Genomic DNA, 16,892 nt, shown 5'->3' on the forward strand with positions numbered 1-16,892 from the left:
CCTACCCTGGCAGATGGTGAAATTTGAAAAAAAAACCTGGAATTAAAAATGTCTAATGATGACCATAAACCCATTGCTGATTGTTGTAAAAAGCCATCTGGTTCATTAATGCCCTTTACAGAAGGAAATCTGCTGTCCTTAATGGTCTGGTCTACATGTGACTCCAGACCCACAGTAATGTGGTTGACTCTTAAATGCCCTCAGAACAAGGACAATTAGGTGTGGGCAATAATGCTGGCCTAGCCAATGATGCCCACACCCCATGAATGAATTAAAAAAAGACACCTGCTTTATAATAATGAACAGAAGGTTGGGTGTGCAAAAGCATTAAACCTTCTATGAATAGTCATTCTACTTTTTTACAACAACAACTTGTGTTTATATAGCACCCTTAGCATGGTAAATCACCCAGGTGCTTCACAGCTGCACTATCAAACAAAATTTAACACTAGGCCACATAAGGAGATCTTAGGACAAGTGACCTAAAGCTGGCAGTATATTATTAAGGGAAAACTACGCTTGGAGTACTTTTCTATCACTTGTTTGCCTTTGCTGGAATTGAAGATGGTCCTTTGGCCTATAGTGTTTAAAATATGTAGATAATCCCTTTTACTTACAAGAGAGAACCAATTTGATGTCCCTGCAGAGAGTCAGTGTTAAGTATCTGGTATGATACATGGTATCTGCAAGTACTCTATGCTGTACTTATGAAAGGTCCGGGTATGTAATTGCCAGGACTAGGGTAGCCAACTGTAATTAAAGGTATTCCTGGGGGTTTATTCGCATGACTTGTCCCCACACCCCAGCCATTAGTCGGCCAACACATCCAACCTTGTTACACACTGCCTTCCTACACCAATTGGAAAGCACAAAGGCACATTACGCAATTGGATGATGCTTGACTGTTAGCAACACAGCCTATTTTTTCCTATTTTCAACAGTTTATAAATCTGGTAAAGAGAAATGTTCAAAGAAAAGGACAGGAATACAATAGTTTTTAATATCTCTGATTTTTCTCCAGAGTTGCACAGGGCAGTGTCCTGGAGAATTGGTAGAGGTGATCAAAATCATGAGGAGGCTGGTTAGGGCAGACAGGGAGAAGCTGTTCCTGCTCATAAAAGGATCAAGAATGAGAGGACACAGATTTAAAGTGATTTGCAAAAGAAACTAACGTGACATGAGAAAAAACTTTTTTCACACAGCGAGTGGTTGGAACCTGGAGTGCACTGCCTGGAAGTGTGGTGGAGGCAGGTTCAATCAAGGCATTCGAGAGGGAATTAAATGATTATTTGAATAGAAACAACGTGCAAGAGTTGTGGAGAAAAGGCAGCAGAATGGCACTAATTCATAATGCTCATTCAGAGAGCTGGTGCAGACGTGATGGGCTGAATGACCTCCTTCAGTGCTGGAACAATTCTGTGATTCAGAAGATTGACCTTTAATTCCTGCAGGCTCCAGGCCAATCCTGAAGAGTTGGCAACTCTACTTGGGGCTGGTCTGACCTGTTTCAAATGCCACGCATCAACTTAAAATGTTTGGATAAGGACCATTGGAAATTGAAGTTCCCATCATTATTTTTGTTGCTAGAGACAATCTCCAGCACCAAAGGAAAAGTGATACTAATAGTAGCAGATTCTAATTTGCAGAATGCAGAAGACTGACACGATAGTTTCTGTTCACTATTTTGTAAAGTTAGTCCGGTGGTTTCCATGTACATTTCTGCTTGTAACTTCCTCTTCCTCTCTGACATGATTGATCAGTTGGTCAGCCGTCGTTCAGGGGATGGTATTCTGACTCACCTCTGGCTCAAAGGCATGAGCCTACAATCCAGGCTGACACTGTCAGAGGTATAATCTTCTGAATGAGAGTTTATCGGTCTTGACTCCCTTGCTAGCCACAAGTTTAACTTATATAAATAGAAGTAAAAATCCATTATTTCAAAGCTGTATTTACAATTTTTCTTCCACTTTTATTATGTGATATTGTTTTTTTTTCAGGGAGTTTTATTACCTGGTATCTGAGCTTATTTCACAACAGGCAGCACTTCTGCTGAAGATTCCCACTATGTTCCAATTGGCACATTGCATTGCAATCTCCTTTGTTTTAACAACTGCCTTAAGTGATGGAAACCTGGAGTTCCTAGCAAACCTTAGTAAGTATAGTTATAGAATCTGTTTTTTTCATTCCTTTTAACAATGGTAGCTCCATCTTTTTAATCCCATTTCCACATTCCTTAATGTCCCTCCTTCCCAAGTAAATGCCCAACTTGCTCGAAATGCCTGTTTACCGGCTGGATTTTATGCTAACCTGCAGGTGGGTTTGAAGGCAAGGGGATAGGTAAAATCCATCACTGCCATGCCTGCTGCCTACCTACAGGAAGTAGGGGAATTCCTAAATCATTGTGGTATGACCATTAGCTACTGAAAAAGGATGAGACCTTTCTAAGCCGAGAGAGAAGTATATGGAAGAGTACAGACTGGAAAGTCTTAGTATCACCAGACGGCATTGTAGAGAAAGTTTTAGGAAGCTTGAGGAGTTGTCTGAGTCCTGACATTGGTAGAGCTGGCTGAGGAGATTTTCAAATCCTCCCACTGGCATCCACAGCTAACAACCTCGACTCAATGGTAGCACTCTTGACTCTCAGTCAGACGGTTATAGATTTAAGCCCCATTTACAGACTCTTGAGCTACATTGACACTTTGGTACAGTACCAAGGGAGTGCAGCATTTTCGAACACACCATCTCTCAGGTGAACTGGGAATGCTGCCGTTCAGGTGAATGTACAAGGCTCCATGGCATTGTTAGAAGACACTGTGTCCCGACTGATACATGCCCTCAACCAATATCACCAAAAATCAGATTAGCTAGTCATTTATCCCCTCGCTGTTGGGAGAAAGTCGGCTGCCATGCTTGACAATGTGAGAAAATTGTCAACACTTCAAAAATAACTTTATTGACTGTGAAGTACTTTAGGTTTCCTGAGGGTATGAAAGTTGTTAAATAAATGCAACATTAGCTTATAGGAGCTTATTGAAATCAAGCACCATTAGCTGGATTAGAAAGTAGCAAATGTGTGACCCACATCTTTATAAAAAGAGGCAGGAATGATTCCTCAAATTAGAGACTTATTGCAATTGGGGTGAAAACAGTTGAGACTCTGATGAAGGATACTATTATCAACCATTTGGAAGGACAGTGGTTGATATGAACATACAAACAAGGAGGAGGAAGAGGCCATTCGGCCCCTCGATCCAGCTCTGCAATTTAATAAGTAACCTCAAATATGCATCCCCATGCCCCTGATAACCTATCATCTCCTTGCTCGCCAAGATTCTATCCACCTCTGCCTTTAAAATACTCAAAGACTCTGCTTCCACCACCTTTTCGGGAAGAGAGTTCCAAAGACTCACGACCCTCTGAGAGAAAAAATTTAGCCTCTTCTCCGTCTTAAATGGGCGAACCCTTATTCTTAAACATTGACCCCTAGTTCTATATTCTCCCACAAGAGGAAACATCCTCTCCACATCCACCCTGTCAAGTGAGGTGACAGTGACTGTCCTTGACATCAAGGCAGCATTTGATCGAGTGTGGCATCAAGGAGCCCTAACAAAACTAGAGTCAATGAGAATCAGGCGGAAAACTGTCTGCTGGTTGGAGTCATACCTAGCACAAAGGAAGATGGTTGTGGCTGTTGGAGGTCAGTCATCTCAGCTCCTGGACATCACCGCAGGAGTTCCTCAAAGTAGTGTTCTAGGCCTAGCCATCTTCAGCTGCTTCACGTATGACCTTCCTTCCATAATAAGGTCAGAAGTGGGGATGTTCGCTGATGATTGCACAATGTTCAGCACCATTTGGACTCCTCAGATACTGAAGCAGTTCATGCCCAAAAGCAGCAAGACCTGGACAATATCCAGGCTTGGGCTGATATGTGGTAAGTAACATTCGCATCACACAAGTGTCAGGCAATGATCATCTCCAACAAGAGAGAATTCAACCATTGCCACTTGATGTTCAATGGCATTACCATCACTGAATCCCATACTATCAACATCCTGGGGGTTACCATTGACCAGAAACTGAACTGGACTAGCTATATAAATACTGTAGCTACAAGAGCAGGTCAGAGGCTAGGAATTGTGTGACGAGTAACTCACCTTTGGACTCCCCAAAGCCTGTCCACCATCTACAAGGCACAAGTCAGCATTTGACCGAGTCTGGCATCAAGGAGCCCTAGCAAAACTGGAGTCAATGAGAAACAAGGGGTAAACTCTCTACTATCCACTTGCCTAGATGATTGCAGCTCCTACAACACTGAAGAACCTGGTCACCTCCCAGGGCAAAGCAGCCCACTTGATTGGCACCACATCTACAAACATCCAGTTCAAAGAACAAAGAACAAAGAAAAGTACAGCACAGGAACAGGCCCTTCGGCCCTCCAAGCCTGCGCCGATCATATTGCCCGTCAACTAAAACATTTTGCACTTCCGGGGTCCGTATTCCTCTATTCCCATCCTATTTGTGTATTTGTCAAGCTGCCTCTTAAACACCACTATCGTACCTGCTTTCACCACCTCCTCTGGCAGCGAATTCCAGACACTCACTACCCTCTGTGTAAAAAAACTTGCCCCGCACATCTCTATAGTTTTCTCCTCTCACCTTAAATCTATGTCCCCTAGTAATTGACTCTTCCACCCTGGGAAAAAGCTTCTGACTATCTACTCTGTCCATGCCACTCATAATTTTGTAAACTTCTATCAAGTCGCCCCTCAATCTCCGTTGCTCTAGTGAGAACAATCTGAGTTTCTCCAACCTCTCCTCATAGCTAATAACCTCCAGACCAGGCAGCATCCTGGTAAACCTCCTCTGCACCCTCTCCAATGCCTCCATATCCTTCTGGTAATGTGGCGACAAGAATTGCACGCAATATTCCAAGTGTGGCCTAACCAAGGTTCTATACAGCTGCAGCATGACCTCCACTACCGTTGCACAGTAGCAGCAGTGTGTATCATCTACAAGATGCACTGCAGGAATTCATCAAGGCTCCTTAGACAGCACCTTCCAAACACACGACCACTACCACCTAAAAGGATAAGGGCAGCAGCTAGATGGGAACACCACCACCTGGAAATTCCCCTACAAGTCACTCACCATCCTGATTTGGAATTATATCACCGTAACTTCACTGTCATGGGTCAAAATTCTGGAACTCTGTTCCTAATAGCACAGTGGGTATACCTACACCACATAGGCTGTAGCGGTTCAAGAAGGCATCTCATCGCCACCTTCTCAAGGGCAGCTAGGCATGGGCAATAAATGCACACCCAGCCAGCGAAGCCCACATCCCATGAATGAATCAAAAAATAAGTCCCCTCAGGATCTGATATGTTTCAATCAAGTCACCTCTTATTCTGATAAACTGCAGCTGATATAAGCCCAGCCTGTCCAACCATTCCTCATAAGACAACCCGCCCATTCCAGGTATTAGCCTGGTAAACCTTCTCTGAACTGCTTCCAATGCCAATTAGCCTGACCTCGGTCATTGGTAAGATTTTGGAGTCCATTATTAAGGATGAGATTTCAGAATACTTGGAAGTGCATGGTAAAATAGGGCAAAGTTAGCATGGTTTCATCAAGGGGAGGTCATGCCTGACAAATCTGTTAGAATTCTTTGAGGAGGTAATGAGTAGGTTAGACAAAGGAGAGCCAATGGATGTTATCTACTTGGACTTCCAGAAGGCCTTTGACAAGGTGCCGCACAGGAGGCTGCTCAGTAAGATAAGAGCCCATGGTGTTAGAGGCAAGGTACTAGCATGGATAGAAGATTGGCTGTCTGGCAGGAGGCAGAGAGTGGGAATAAGGGGGTCCTTCTCAGGATGGCGGCCAGGGTCACTGTTGGGACCACAACTTTTCACTTGATACATTAATGATCTAGATGAAGGAACTGAGGACATCCTGGCTAAGTTTGCAGATGATACAAAGATAGATGGAGGGACAGTAGTATTGAGGAGGCAGGGAGATTGCAGAAGGATTTGGACAGGTTGGGAGAATGGGCAAAGAAGTGGCAGAAGAAATACAACATGGGGAAGTGTGAGGTCATGCATTTGGTAGGAAGAATAGAGGCATAGACTATTTTCTAAATGGGGAGAGAATTCAGGAATCTGGAGTGCAAAGGGACTTGGGAGTCCTAGTCCAGGATTCTCATAAGGTTAACTTGCAGGTTGAGTCGGTAGTTAGGAAGGCAAATGCAATGTTGGCATTTATTTCGAGAGGACTAGAATATAACAGCAGGGATGTGCTGCTGAGGCTTTATAAGGCTCTGGTCAGACCACATTTAGAATATTATGAGCAATTTTGGGCCCCGTATCTCAGGAAGGATGTGCTGGAGAGGGTCCAGAGGAGGTTCATGAGAACGATTCCAGGAATGAAAGGCTTAACATATGAGGAACGTTTGAGGACTCTGGGTCTATACTCAATGGAGTTTAGAAGGATGAGGGGGGATCTGATTGAAACTTACAGAAGACTGAAAGACCTGGATAGAGTGGATGTGGGGAAGATGTTTCCATTAGTAGGAGAGACTAGGACCCAAGGGCACAGCCTGAAAGTAAAGTGAAGACCTTTTAGAACAGAGATGAGGAGAAACTTCTTTAGCCAGAGAGTGGTGAATCTATGGAATTCATTGCCACAGAAGGCTGTGGAGGCCAGGTCATTGAGTGTATTTAAAACCGAGATAGATAGGTTCTTGATTGGTAAGGGGGTCAAAGGTTACGGGGAGAAGGCGTGAGAATGGGGTTGAGAAACTTATCAGCCATGATTGAATGGCGGAGCAGACTCGATGGGTCAAATTGCTTAATTTCTGCTCCTATGTCTTATGGTCTTATGGTCATTTACATCCTTCCTTAAATAAGGTGCCCAATACTGTATACAGTACTCCGGATGTGGTCTCACTAGTGCTCTATATAACTGAAGCATAACCTTACTACTTTTGTACTCAATTCCCCTCACAATAAATACTAACAATCTGTTAGCTTTCCTAATTACTCGCTGTACCTGCATACTAGCCTTTTGCAATTCATGCACTAAGACACCCAGATCCCTCTGAATCTCAGATCTCTGCAATCTCTCACCATTTAGATAATATGCTTCTCTTTTATTCTTCCTGCCAAAATGGAAAATTCCCCTTTTTCCTAACTTATGCTCCATTTTCCAGATCTTTGTCCACTCACTTAGCCTATCTATATCTTTTTGTAGCTTCTCTATATCCTTTTCACTAAATACTTTCCTACCTATTTTTGTCATCAGAAAATTTGGCAACAATCCCATCCATCCCTTCATCCAAGTCATTTATATAAATTGTAAATGGTTGAGGTCCCAGCACTGAACCCTGAGGCACACCACTCGTTACATCTTGCCAATCTGAAAAAGACCCATTTATGCCTGTTCTCTGCTTCCTGTTAGCCAGCCGATCTTCTATCCATATGAATGTGTTACCCCCTACATCATGAGCTTTTATTTTCCAAAATAACCTTTGATGTGGCACCTTATCAAATGCCTCCTGGATATCCACTGGTTCCCCTTTATCCACAGCAAATGTTATTTCCTCAAAGAACTCCAATAAGTTGGTTAAACTCGATTTCCCTTTCACAAAACCATGTTGACTCTGCCTGATTACCTTGAGCTTATCCAAGTGCCCTGCTGTAGCTTCTTTAATAATAGCTTCTAACATTTACCTATGACTGATGTTAAGTTAACTGGTTGATTAGGAAAAGCTATCTTAAGTTTCTAAGGGGTACGTCATGCTTGACTAACTTTCAGGAACTTGATGAGGTCACATAGCCATTAACACAAAGATGAGGGAGTTAATGTTACCTACCTGGGTTGTAGCAGTGCATCTAACAGTATCCCATATAACTGGTACCAAATGGATAGATAGCAAGCTCTTCCCGAAGACTGATGCATGACTGAAAGTTAGAAAGAAAAGTTTGGTTGTGTATGGCGAGGTGACAGAGTGGAGACCCACAGTGTTGAAGTTTCTACCGTTTATCATTTTTATAAATTCTCAGAGGACAGAATATCAAACAAGGTGCTTAAGTTTGCAGGTAAGGCCAAACTGTGTGCAGTAGCTAATGTCTATAGCCAAATGGGACCTGAATAACCTTAGCCAATAGTGGCAGGCAAATCTCAATACCACTAAGTGTGTAGTGATGAGGTTTGGTGGAAGACCATTAATGTGGAATAGGTGTTTTCTGATAATGCGCTTGAGGTAACAAAGCAGAAAAGAAATCTGGAACTTTTGGTAGCTTGGTCATTCAAACTGTTAGTTTGGTACTTACAGGTAGTCAGTAAAGATTTGGTTGTGTCTCCCAAGTCCAAAATAATGATTTTAAAATTATATCTCGCTTTGGTGAGGCAGCCTCGGAATAATGCTGTTTACCTCTGGGTTCTATTTTACTGGAAAGAAATAGAATTACTGAAATGAGTCAGGAAGATTCTGATGAGATTGATTCTGAACATTTTAGGGCAGAGTTATGAAGAAGTGTTCTCTAGTCTGGAACTTTGCTCTTGCAGAAAGTAGAAGAGCATCAGAGCACATTATAGACCTTCAAGGGCAGACTTTGAATCTGAGACAGCTAGTAAGCGTGAGGGGAGGCAGTGGCATAGTGGTATTGTCACTGGACTGGTATTCCAGAGACCCAGGGTAATGTTCTGGGGGCTGAGTTTGAATCCCACCATGACAAGTAGTGAAATTTGAATCTAATAAGCATTTGGAGTTAAAAGTCTCCTGATGACCACGAAACCATTGCTGATTATTGTAATAAACCCATCTGGTTCACTAATGGAAACCTGCTGTCCTTATCTGGTCTGGGCCACATGTGTCTCCTGACCTGCAATGTGGTTGACTCTTAAATGCCCGGACAGTTAGGGATGGGCAGTAAATGCTGGCCTAGCTAGTGGCATCTACATCCCAGGAATGAATTTACAAAAATGTTTGGCATGGGATTTGCAGAACAGTAAAAGGTGTTGGAGGACAATAAGAAATTTTGACCACCTTTTATATTTAACAGGCGATGGAATTGCAGATCGAACAACCAGCATGTCCTTTCCAGTGAAAGGGTCACAGTGCTATTGGTTGCAGAATCCCAGTAAGGAGCTGGATAGAAGGTGATGATGAGTAGCTTAGATAGACTTTTCCTGCCTTGCTATGTTGCTAAGAGCTGTACAAAGTCTCGAGAAGTGCCTACATTTTCTCTCATTGTCTGCCAATGTTGAACAGGAGCCAGAATGTGAAGTAAACTCACGCATTTGCAACTTTTTGTTTTGCTCATTTATTTTTTGTTTATTCATTTTTAAACAGCTGAACTTAACCCACCGACCAACATCACAGTTATAAATAGAGAGCTCGGAGAGCTGACGTTTGCTTGGAATGACAACCTCAGTGAAGACATGAAGAGGCGGATTGACGTTAGATATCTATTTGAGTATAAGTACTTTGATTCTCATGATTGGGAAGTAAGATGTCGTTCTTTTCTCTCTATTATGTCAAAGCCTAATTCCAATATTTCATAGTTTATTTGTAACTTTCATTTTGGAGACGTGACTTTCAGTATTCATAGTATATCTCCACTTTCCAGAAAGGCCCCAATTTCCCTTTAAGAGGTTGCCTGTCAACAGCAGCAAAGATGCCACATTCAACTGGCAATAAAAAAAAATGCTTCACTTTTCCCTCCCCTCTCTAAGACCTCAACAGCACAACTGCTCACAGGGGGCGGAATTTTGCAGTGGGAATTGTGGTGGGTGGAGGAACTGAATTTGCCGTGATGGGAAAAGTTTTCCTGCTGACGGAAAATTAGTTTGGAATTCCCGACATTGATGGTGGGTTAAAGGTGGTTCAGGTTTCCCGCTGATCTATGTCGGCAACCCCATTTGCATCTCATGAATGCTCATAAAAGCTGGAATCACATTTCTGCTCCAAATTAGGTGCCCCAGCAGTGGATAATTAGAACGGTCTGTTTCCCAACTTGCATAAGTGGCATGTGCCTGGCGAGCCTTACATCATCAAGGACGTGGAATTACCTAGATGCTGCTATCGCCTACCTTTAAGAGTGACGCTGCAAGATTTTGGGTGCCTGTTTCACAAGCTGCACCAAGGCTGGATAGGGGAGGTGGGCTTATAAGGAAAAGGTGGAGACGGTGTCCGGAGAAGTTGCTGGTGGAGGGGTGGGTGGGGGGCGCTGTCCATGGAAGGAGGAATGTCCGGGAAGGGGTGGAGGGCTCTTAGGGGGTGGGGACAATGGCGTAGTTGGTGGAGTCCTCGGAAGGAGTGGTGGGGGAGCTCACGGTACTAGTGATAGGAGAAAACAGTCACAGTCAGAAGAGATGAAAGTCAAATACTGCGGATGCTGGAAATCTGAAATAGAAACAAAAAATGCTGGAAAAACTCAGCAGGTCTTGCAGCATCCGTGGAGATAGAAACAGAGTTCACGTTTCGAAGAGAGCCAGACCTGCTGAGCTTTTCCAGCATTTTTTGTTTGTATTGCAGCTGGAGGGGGAGTGGGATACAGTCAGGTTCAGGGTGGGAGTCTGGTGGGCGAAGGTGTCATCAGGTGGGTCAGGAAGGGGACAAGAGTTTTTTGATCAGTTAACAGAGAGGGTTGATAAGGGTAATCCACAAACAGGACTGTCCCAGCAGGCCAATCGTGTCAGCCTGTTCCTGCCCCACGGAACTCATTTCTCGCTATCTTGACTCCATTCTCTCTCCCCTTGTCTTCTTCCCACCTAATGTTCAATATGTAAATAGGCAGTCTACATCATTAGTGATGTAAGATCACATGACAACAGATTGTGCTAAGATATAGTCCTATGTGAAGCCTTGCGCTTAATTAGCACATTCCTTAGATAATATCACCACCTTCAACACCTCTTTCTCCTTTTATCTGTGACATCTTTTGGTTATCTCCACCTATCTCTGGCTCTCTATCCAGCTCTTTTTGTCCCATCCCCCCCCTTTAAACCAGCTTATATTTCACCTCATTTCTACTTTTACTTTGTTCTGTTGAAGAGTCATATGGACTCAAAACATTAACTGTGTTCCTCTCCGCAGATGCTGCCTGACCTGCTGAGTTTTTCCTGGTATTTTTGTTTTTGTTTTGGATTTCCAGCATCCGCAGTTTTTTGCTTTTATCTTTGGTAAGCGTAATGTTCTTGATGTGACGTACTTGGACTCCCATATGGCATTTGATGAAGTGCCACACAACAGACTCATGAACAAGGTTAGTGTCATAGAATTGAAATGACAGTAGCAGCACAGAGACAACACTAGTTGAATAAGAGGAAGCAGTGTGGTGGTCAGCTTTTTTTTATCTAGGGGTTCCTGAGAGGCCAGAGTCCGAGCCGCTGCTTTTTCTGATATGTATTAATGATCCAGACTTGGATGTACTGGGCAAAATTTCAAAATTTGTGGATGAGACAAACCGTGGGGCAGGATTTTTAATTTGGTGGGCACGCGCACTTGGCGGGCCCAAAAGCAGCTGGGGAACAGACCCCCGACTGCGATTGGCCCCCGGCCGCAATTTCACGCTGGCTGGCCAATTAACAGCTAGCCAGTCTGAAACGCGCGCTAACAGGCTCAGCACTGCCGGGGTGGGGGCGGTGGGAGGAGGGTGAGCGCTGAAGTCAGTGGAGGCACAGGGGAGCGCAGAATGGAAGCTCCCTGAAGGCAGAGAGCTGCCTCACGGAGCTAGAGAATTTAAATGCAGTGAAAACAGATTTTAAAATCCAGAACAAATGCCCACGCATCAGAATCACTCACCTGAACATACACAAGATGAAAATCCTGTCCACACGTTTTTAATTTTTAAATTTAATAACGGAAACGTATTCCCGCCCGTGGATGAGATTTCCTGAAAAATGCAAAGGCCACCTGGCCGATTTGCCCACTTGCCAACTGTAACATTGGACGGGCAATGAAAAGTCCCCATTCATTACAACTTTGATTGCCTTAACCGGTCTCTTAATTGTCGGTAAGCGCACTTCTGCTTCTTGTGCAGGCCTGCCGGCTGAAATATCGTGTGAGTGCGCGATGACATCGGGACGCTCACCCAACGTCACCACGCGCTGTTTCACACTCGAGTGGGTTGGGTGCGTGCCTGCACACCGTGTGAAAAATTCTGCCTTGGAAGTATTGTGAACTACGAGGAGGATACGGTAGAGCTTCAAAAGGACATAAGCAAGTTAGTGGAATGGATGGACAAGTGGAGGTGACAGTTAATGCGGAGAAGTGATTCCTTTTGACAGGAAGAACATGGAGAGGCAATATGGAGCATACAATTCTAAAGCGGGTGCAGGAACAGAGAGACCTGGCACAAATCACAGGGAAATTTGAGTAGCAGTTTATATGGGACCATGGGCTTTATAATTAGGGGCATAGAGCACAAATACGAGGAAGTCAAAATAAACCTGGAGTATTGTGTCCCATTCTGGCACCACACTTTAGAAGGATGTGGAGTCATTAGAGAGGGTGCAGAAAAGATTTACAGAAATGGTTCCAGGGTTGAGGGAATTCGGTTATGTGAATCGATTGGAGAAGCTGGGGCTGATCTCCTTGGAGAAGAGAAGCGTGAGAGGAGATTTGATATAGTTGCTGAAAATCATGAGAGGACTGGACAGATGGAGAGTAGACAGGGAGAAACTGTTCCCATTGGTGGAAGGATCGAGAACCAGAGGACACTGATTTAAGGTGATTGGCAAAAGAAACAAAGAAGACGTGAGGAAATACTTTTTTTTTAACACAGTGATGATCTGGAATGCACTACCTGGGAGAGTGCTGCAGGCAGATTCAATCATGGCTTTCAAAAGGGAATTGGATTGTTATCTGGAGAGAAAAGTCTTGCAGAGCCACAGGGGAGGGGTGGGGGCGGCGCTGGGGATGGGACTAAGTAAGTGATTCTTAATGGGCCGAATGGCTTTCGTCTGTGCCGTAACCATTAGAACGAGCATAAGATGGCGCGCGATAACATCAGGCAAGATGCCGACGTCGTCGAGCACTCACACGGTACTTCAGTCGGTGGGAGCGTGCAGGAGTCAGCAGCGCGCCCCCTGACAGTTTAAAGGTCTACTAAGGCCATTAAAGTGATAATTAAGATCAATTTTTCGCTGCCCGTCCATCTCATGTGACAGAGTCGCATCAGGGGAGGCGTTTTTTTAACATTTCAAAATTCTTTGCTTTAAATTTTTTTAAATCTTCGGCTCCCCGAGGCAGCTCTGTGCCCCAGGGAGCTTTTCCTGTGCGCACCTGCGCAGAGTTCTCCGCTCGCACCCCCCCTCCTCACTTGGCCCACCAGCGTGAAATTGTGGCCACGGCCTGATCGCGGCTTCCCGGCCGCTGCCGCTTGCCCCAGCCAAGCCCGCCCGACGGGGGTAAAATTCTGCCCTGCGATTCTAAGACCCAATGCCTAAGGCCCACCTCAAGTTAAAATCACCACTCATGCTTCTCTAAAACCCGCGTTTGCGGCCGTTCCGTATTAATAAGCCACACTTTTAAAAGTAACAATAATAAAACGAGTCCCACTAATGCCACCGGATACCTCAAAGCCAATTAAGTATACTTGAAGCACATTGGCTGTTGTATAAAATACAGTGGGATCTTCCTGTGCCATTCGCTGTCAGGATTTGCAGGTACTACCAAAGCCAACGGGCTTTTGGCTGGCTTGCCACAATTTCCGCTCCCGTTGTGAGGAACCCAGGTTTTGGAAGAATTTAAAGGAAACTGAATTTTGGACATTCTTCCTCCTGAGTTATTTTTTTAAAAGTTTGCAATATTAGTTTGGGGCTGCGAACATGCCATTCTCCAAGAAACCACGGTCAGGATGTCTGTCCAGCGGAGAACACCTCGGGGTGGGGGGTGGGGGGGTGGGGAGGGAAGAGATTCTTTGTAACGTCTAAGTTAAAAAAGAACTGCTGCTGCCGGGCTAAATTAAGACTCTTGCTGATTGGTTGGAAACACCTGGCCTAAGGGACGTATCCTTTGAACGTCCTGGGCCGGAATTTTCCAGCCCTGTCACACCGGCGGGATCTCCCGGTCTCGCCGATGGGAATGGAGATTTCAATAGCTCTCCCGTGGGAGATCCCTCCATGGGAGGAGGGGAGGGGGGGGGGGTGCGGGGAACAAGGCTGGAAAATGCCGGCCTTGATCTTTAAGACTATTAATCAGTGAGTGTGTGTGGGGAGTGCTTCAGACGCAGCCTTCCAGGAAAACACTCTTTCCCTCCCTGTGCCTCACATTTGTGATTCATGCAGCCTAAATTGGGATCGACTTTCCTCAGAAATGCCTCATCGGAATACATTATCTGTTTTTACTGAAAGTCTGCAAAGCTGTGACAATTAAGAGTCATCAAGGGCAGTTTCGCCAAAAAAAATCCATCTGAAAGGACTTTCAGATCTGTTGCGACCAGGGCCGGTGTTTTACTTGTGGCCTACCCGACATGCAGGAGATTAAGAGGATGCGCGCTGACGCCGGACGTGGGTCCCAATGTCATCACGCACTCGCGTGATACTTCGTTGGGCGGGGCGCGCGCTGGAGTCAGTTGCACGCTTCCGCCGATAATTGAAAGGCCTATTAAGGCCGTTAACGAGCTAATTGACTTCAAATTGACTTTGCCCGTCCAACCTCACAGTTGGCGGGCAGGCAAAAAAGGCCCAAGCGGCCTTTACATTTTAAAGGAAACCTCATCCGCCAGCGGACTGACGCTTCCTAAAACTAATACAAGTTAAATAAAAGCTTGATTTTGAATTTAAAAATTGTGTCCCATCTCGTGGGACGCAGGGGGGACATGTTTCATTAAACTTTAATTGTCTTTATTAATTTTTTTTTAAAAAAAAGCGCTTCAACCTCCCTGAGGCACGACTGAAGCGCTCTTGCACGCGTGTGTACGAACTGCGCACCAGGCCCCAGCCCAGCCCCCCCTCCCCACCACCCCCCCCCCCCACAGGTAGCGCTCAGTGCCACTGGTCGAAATCGTGGTGCAGAGCCGATCGTGGGTGGCGGGCGGCTCCCTGACTGTTCCTGCCGAGCCCGCCCGACAAGGGAAATATTCTGGCCCAGGGTCCTCTTAGGTCAACAGCGTCGAGACCTTTTATCTTATCCTTTTAAAAGAAACTTTCCCATACTTCATCCTCTGCATGGGACTGCGCTTCATTCGTTCTGTTTTGCGTTTGTGCGTGAGTGCATGGGAATCGAATATCTGTTTTTTAAAAGGGGAAAGTTGTTACATTTCTAAACTACAACTTGTACGTTAACCCAAGTTTATTAACTTGTTTTTTTTTATGAAGTTGTTTGTTTTATAATAAATCAATTTTTTGTGTGCTTACTGAAAGAAGCCTGGGTAGAGTCTTTTTATGCTGGGAATAACAGCGTCTCAGGTAAACAAATTGGCCATTTATGTGGTTGAACTAAACATTTAAGCTATTTTTGCGACCTGTGAAGGAGTGGGGCTAGAATTAACTGCACACTCCTCCCATCATAGTCTGTAACACTGCCCGCAATGAGTCCCGCTGAAGCAGGGTCAGAAAATCCCACCCAAAAGAAACCAATTTGCACAGACAAAACACCCTCAAACAATAATGACACTAATAGTTCACAGCATAAGACCATAAGACATAGGAGCAGAAATTAGGCCATTCGGCCCATCGAGTCTGCTCTGCCATTCAATCATGGTTGATAAGTTTCTCAACCCCACTCGCCCGCCTTCTCCCCGTAACCTTTGATCCCCTTACCAATCAAGAACCTATTTATCTCGGTCTTAAATACCCTCAGTGACCTGGCCTCCACAGCCTTCTGTGGCAATGAATTCCATAGATTCACCACTCTCTGGCTAAAGAAGTTTCTCCTCATGTCTGTCCTAAAAGGTCTTCCTTTTATTTATTTACTTATTAAGCATTGCAGGATTCAGCACACCGAAAACGAAGACACTTTTGAGTTACACAGGGGTGTTTCCGTGCGAGTTAAAAATGTGCTTCTGGACAGAAAACAAGTGACAGTAAAAGAAAGTAACTGGACAGTAGAGGAGATCGAACCATCAGGTATGGCTGCTGTCTATTTGAATATAACTAACGTGTGAGTACGCATCTGTATGTATCTGTGCACATGTTTTATTTATTCTTTCATGGGATATGGACTTCGCTGGTTAGGTCATGGTTTGTTGCCCATCCACAAGTGCATTTGAGAAGTTGGTGGTGAGTTACCTTCCTAAACTGCTGCAATCCATCTGTAATATATCTAATGTACTGTAGATGTACGTATATATATGTATAAGATTTGTGTACGGATACTGACATTTATAGGATCGACATCTTCCATCTGTAATGCTGTAATGAGAAGTAGCTTGTTTGGATCAAAAACACAAGCATGGGTTTGCTGGGCCTAACAACCTTTTTCTGTGCCACGTATTCCAATGTATCTTATGTGCAGGGCATTCAGTCTCAGAGGGCAAATTTTACGGGCAGCAGGATTTTATGTTCCCGCTGAAGCCGATGAGGTTAAGAAGGTCTCGCCGCATTTTACAGCCCTGTTCCCACCGAAACGGGGGCCATAGAAATCTGCCCATAGCACGCGGGTTACTGGTCTGATATGTTTCTTCATTCTAAAATGGCTTCATTGCAAATGTCTTTAGGAATGGTGCCATCTTTATTTTGATTTGACTGTTGTGCCGTCATGATTTAGCAAGTGTATGAGGGCCCATGAGATGATGCACAGGAGATTTACCAGAATGTTCCAGTGATGTGGGATATTAGCTACAGGGTTAGGTTGGAGACACTGGGGTTGTTCACCTCGAAGCAAAGGAGGTCAAGGGGATATTTAATAGAGCTGTACAAGATTATAAAGGAGGAACAGCACCCCA

General features: G+C 44.6%; 1 protein-coding gene across 3 annotated transcripts in view; it reads left to right on the forward strand.

Annotated features, from left to right (window-relative positions):
• LOC121284250 (interleukin-13 receptor subunit alpha-2-like) overlaps positions 1-16,892 on the forward strand; it is a 58,752-nt gene that overhangs the window by 21,830 nt on the left and 20,030 nt on the right. For 2 of the 3 annotated variants that reach the window (XM_041199575.1, XM_041199574.1), the window contains exons 2-4: positions 1,998-2,152; positions 9,353-9,507; positions 15,930-16,074. In XM_041199575.1, coding sequence (XP_041055509.1) covers positions 2,065-2,152; positions 9,353-9,507; positions 15,930-16,074 — 388 coding nt within the window. In that variant the 5' untranslated portion in view covers positions 1,998-2,064. The remainder of the gene's footprint in view (positions 1-1,997; positions 2,153-9,352; positions 9,508-15,929; positions 16,075-16,892) is intronic. The other variant, XM_041199576.1, reaches the window with a different exon arrangement.

Source organism: Carcharodon carcharias, chromosome 11 (assembly GCF_017639515.1).
Source record: "Carcharodon carcharias isolate sCarCar2 chromosome 11, sCarCar2.pri, whole genome shotgun sequence".
In the NCBI taxonomy this organism is placed as follows: Eukaryota; Metazoa; Chordata; class Chondrichthyes; order Lamniformes; family Lamnidae; genus Carcharodon; species Carcharodon carcharias.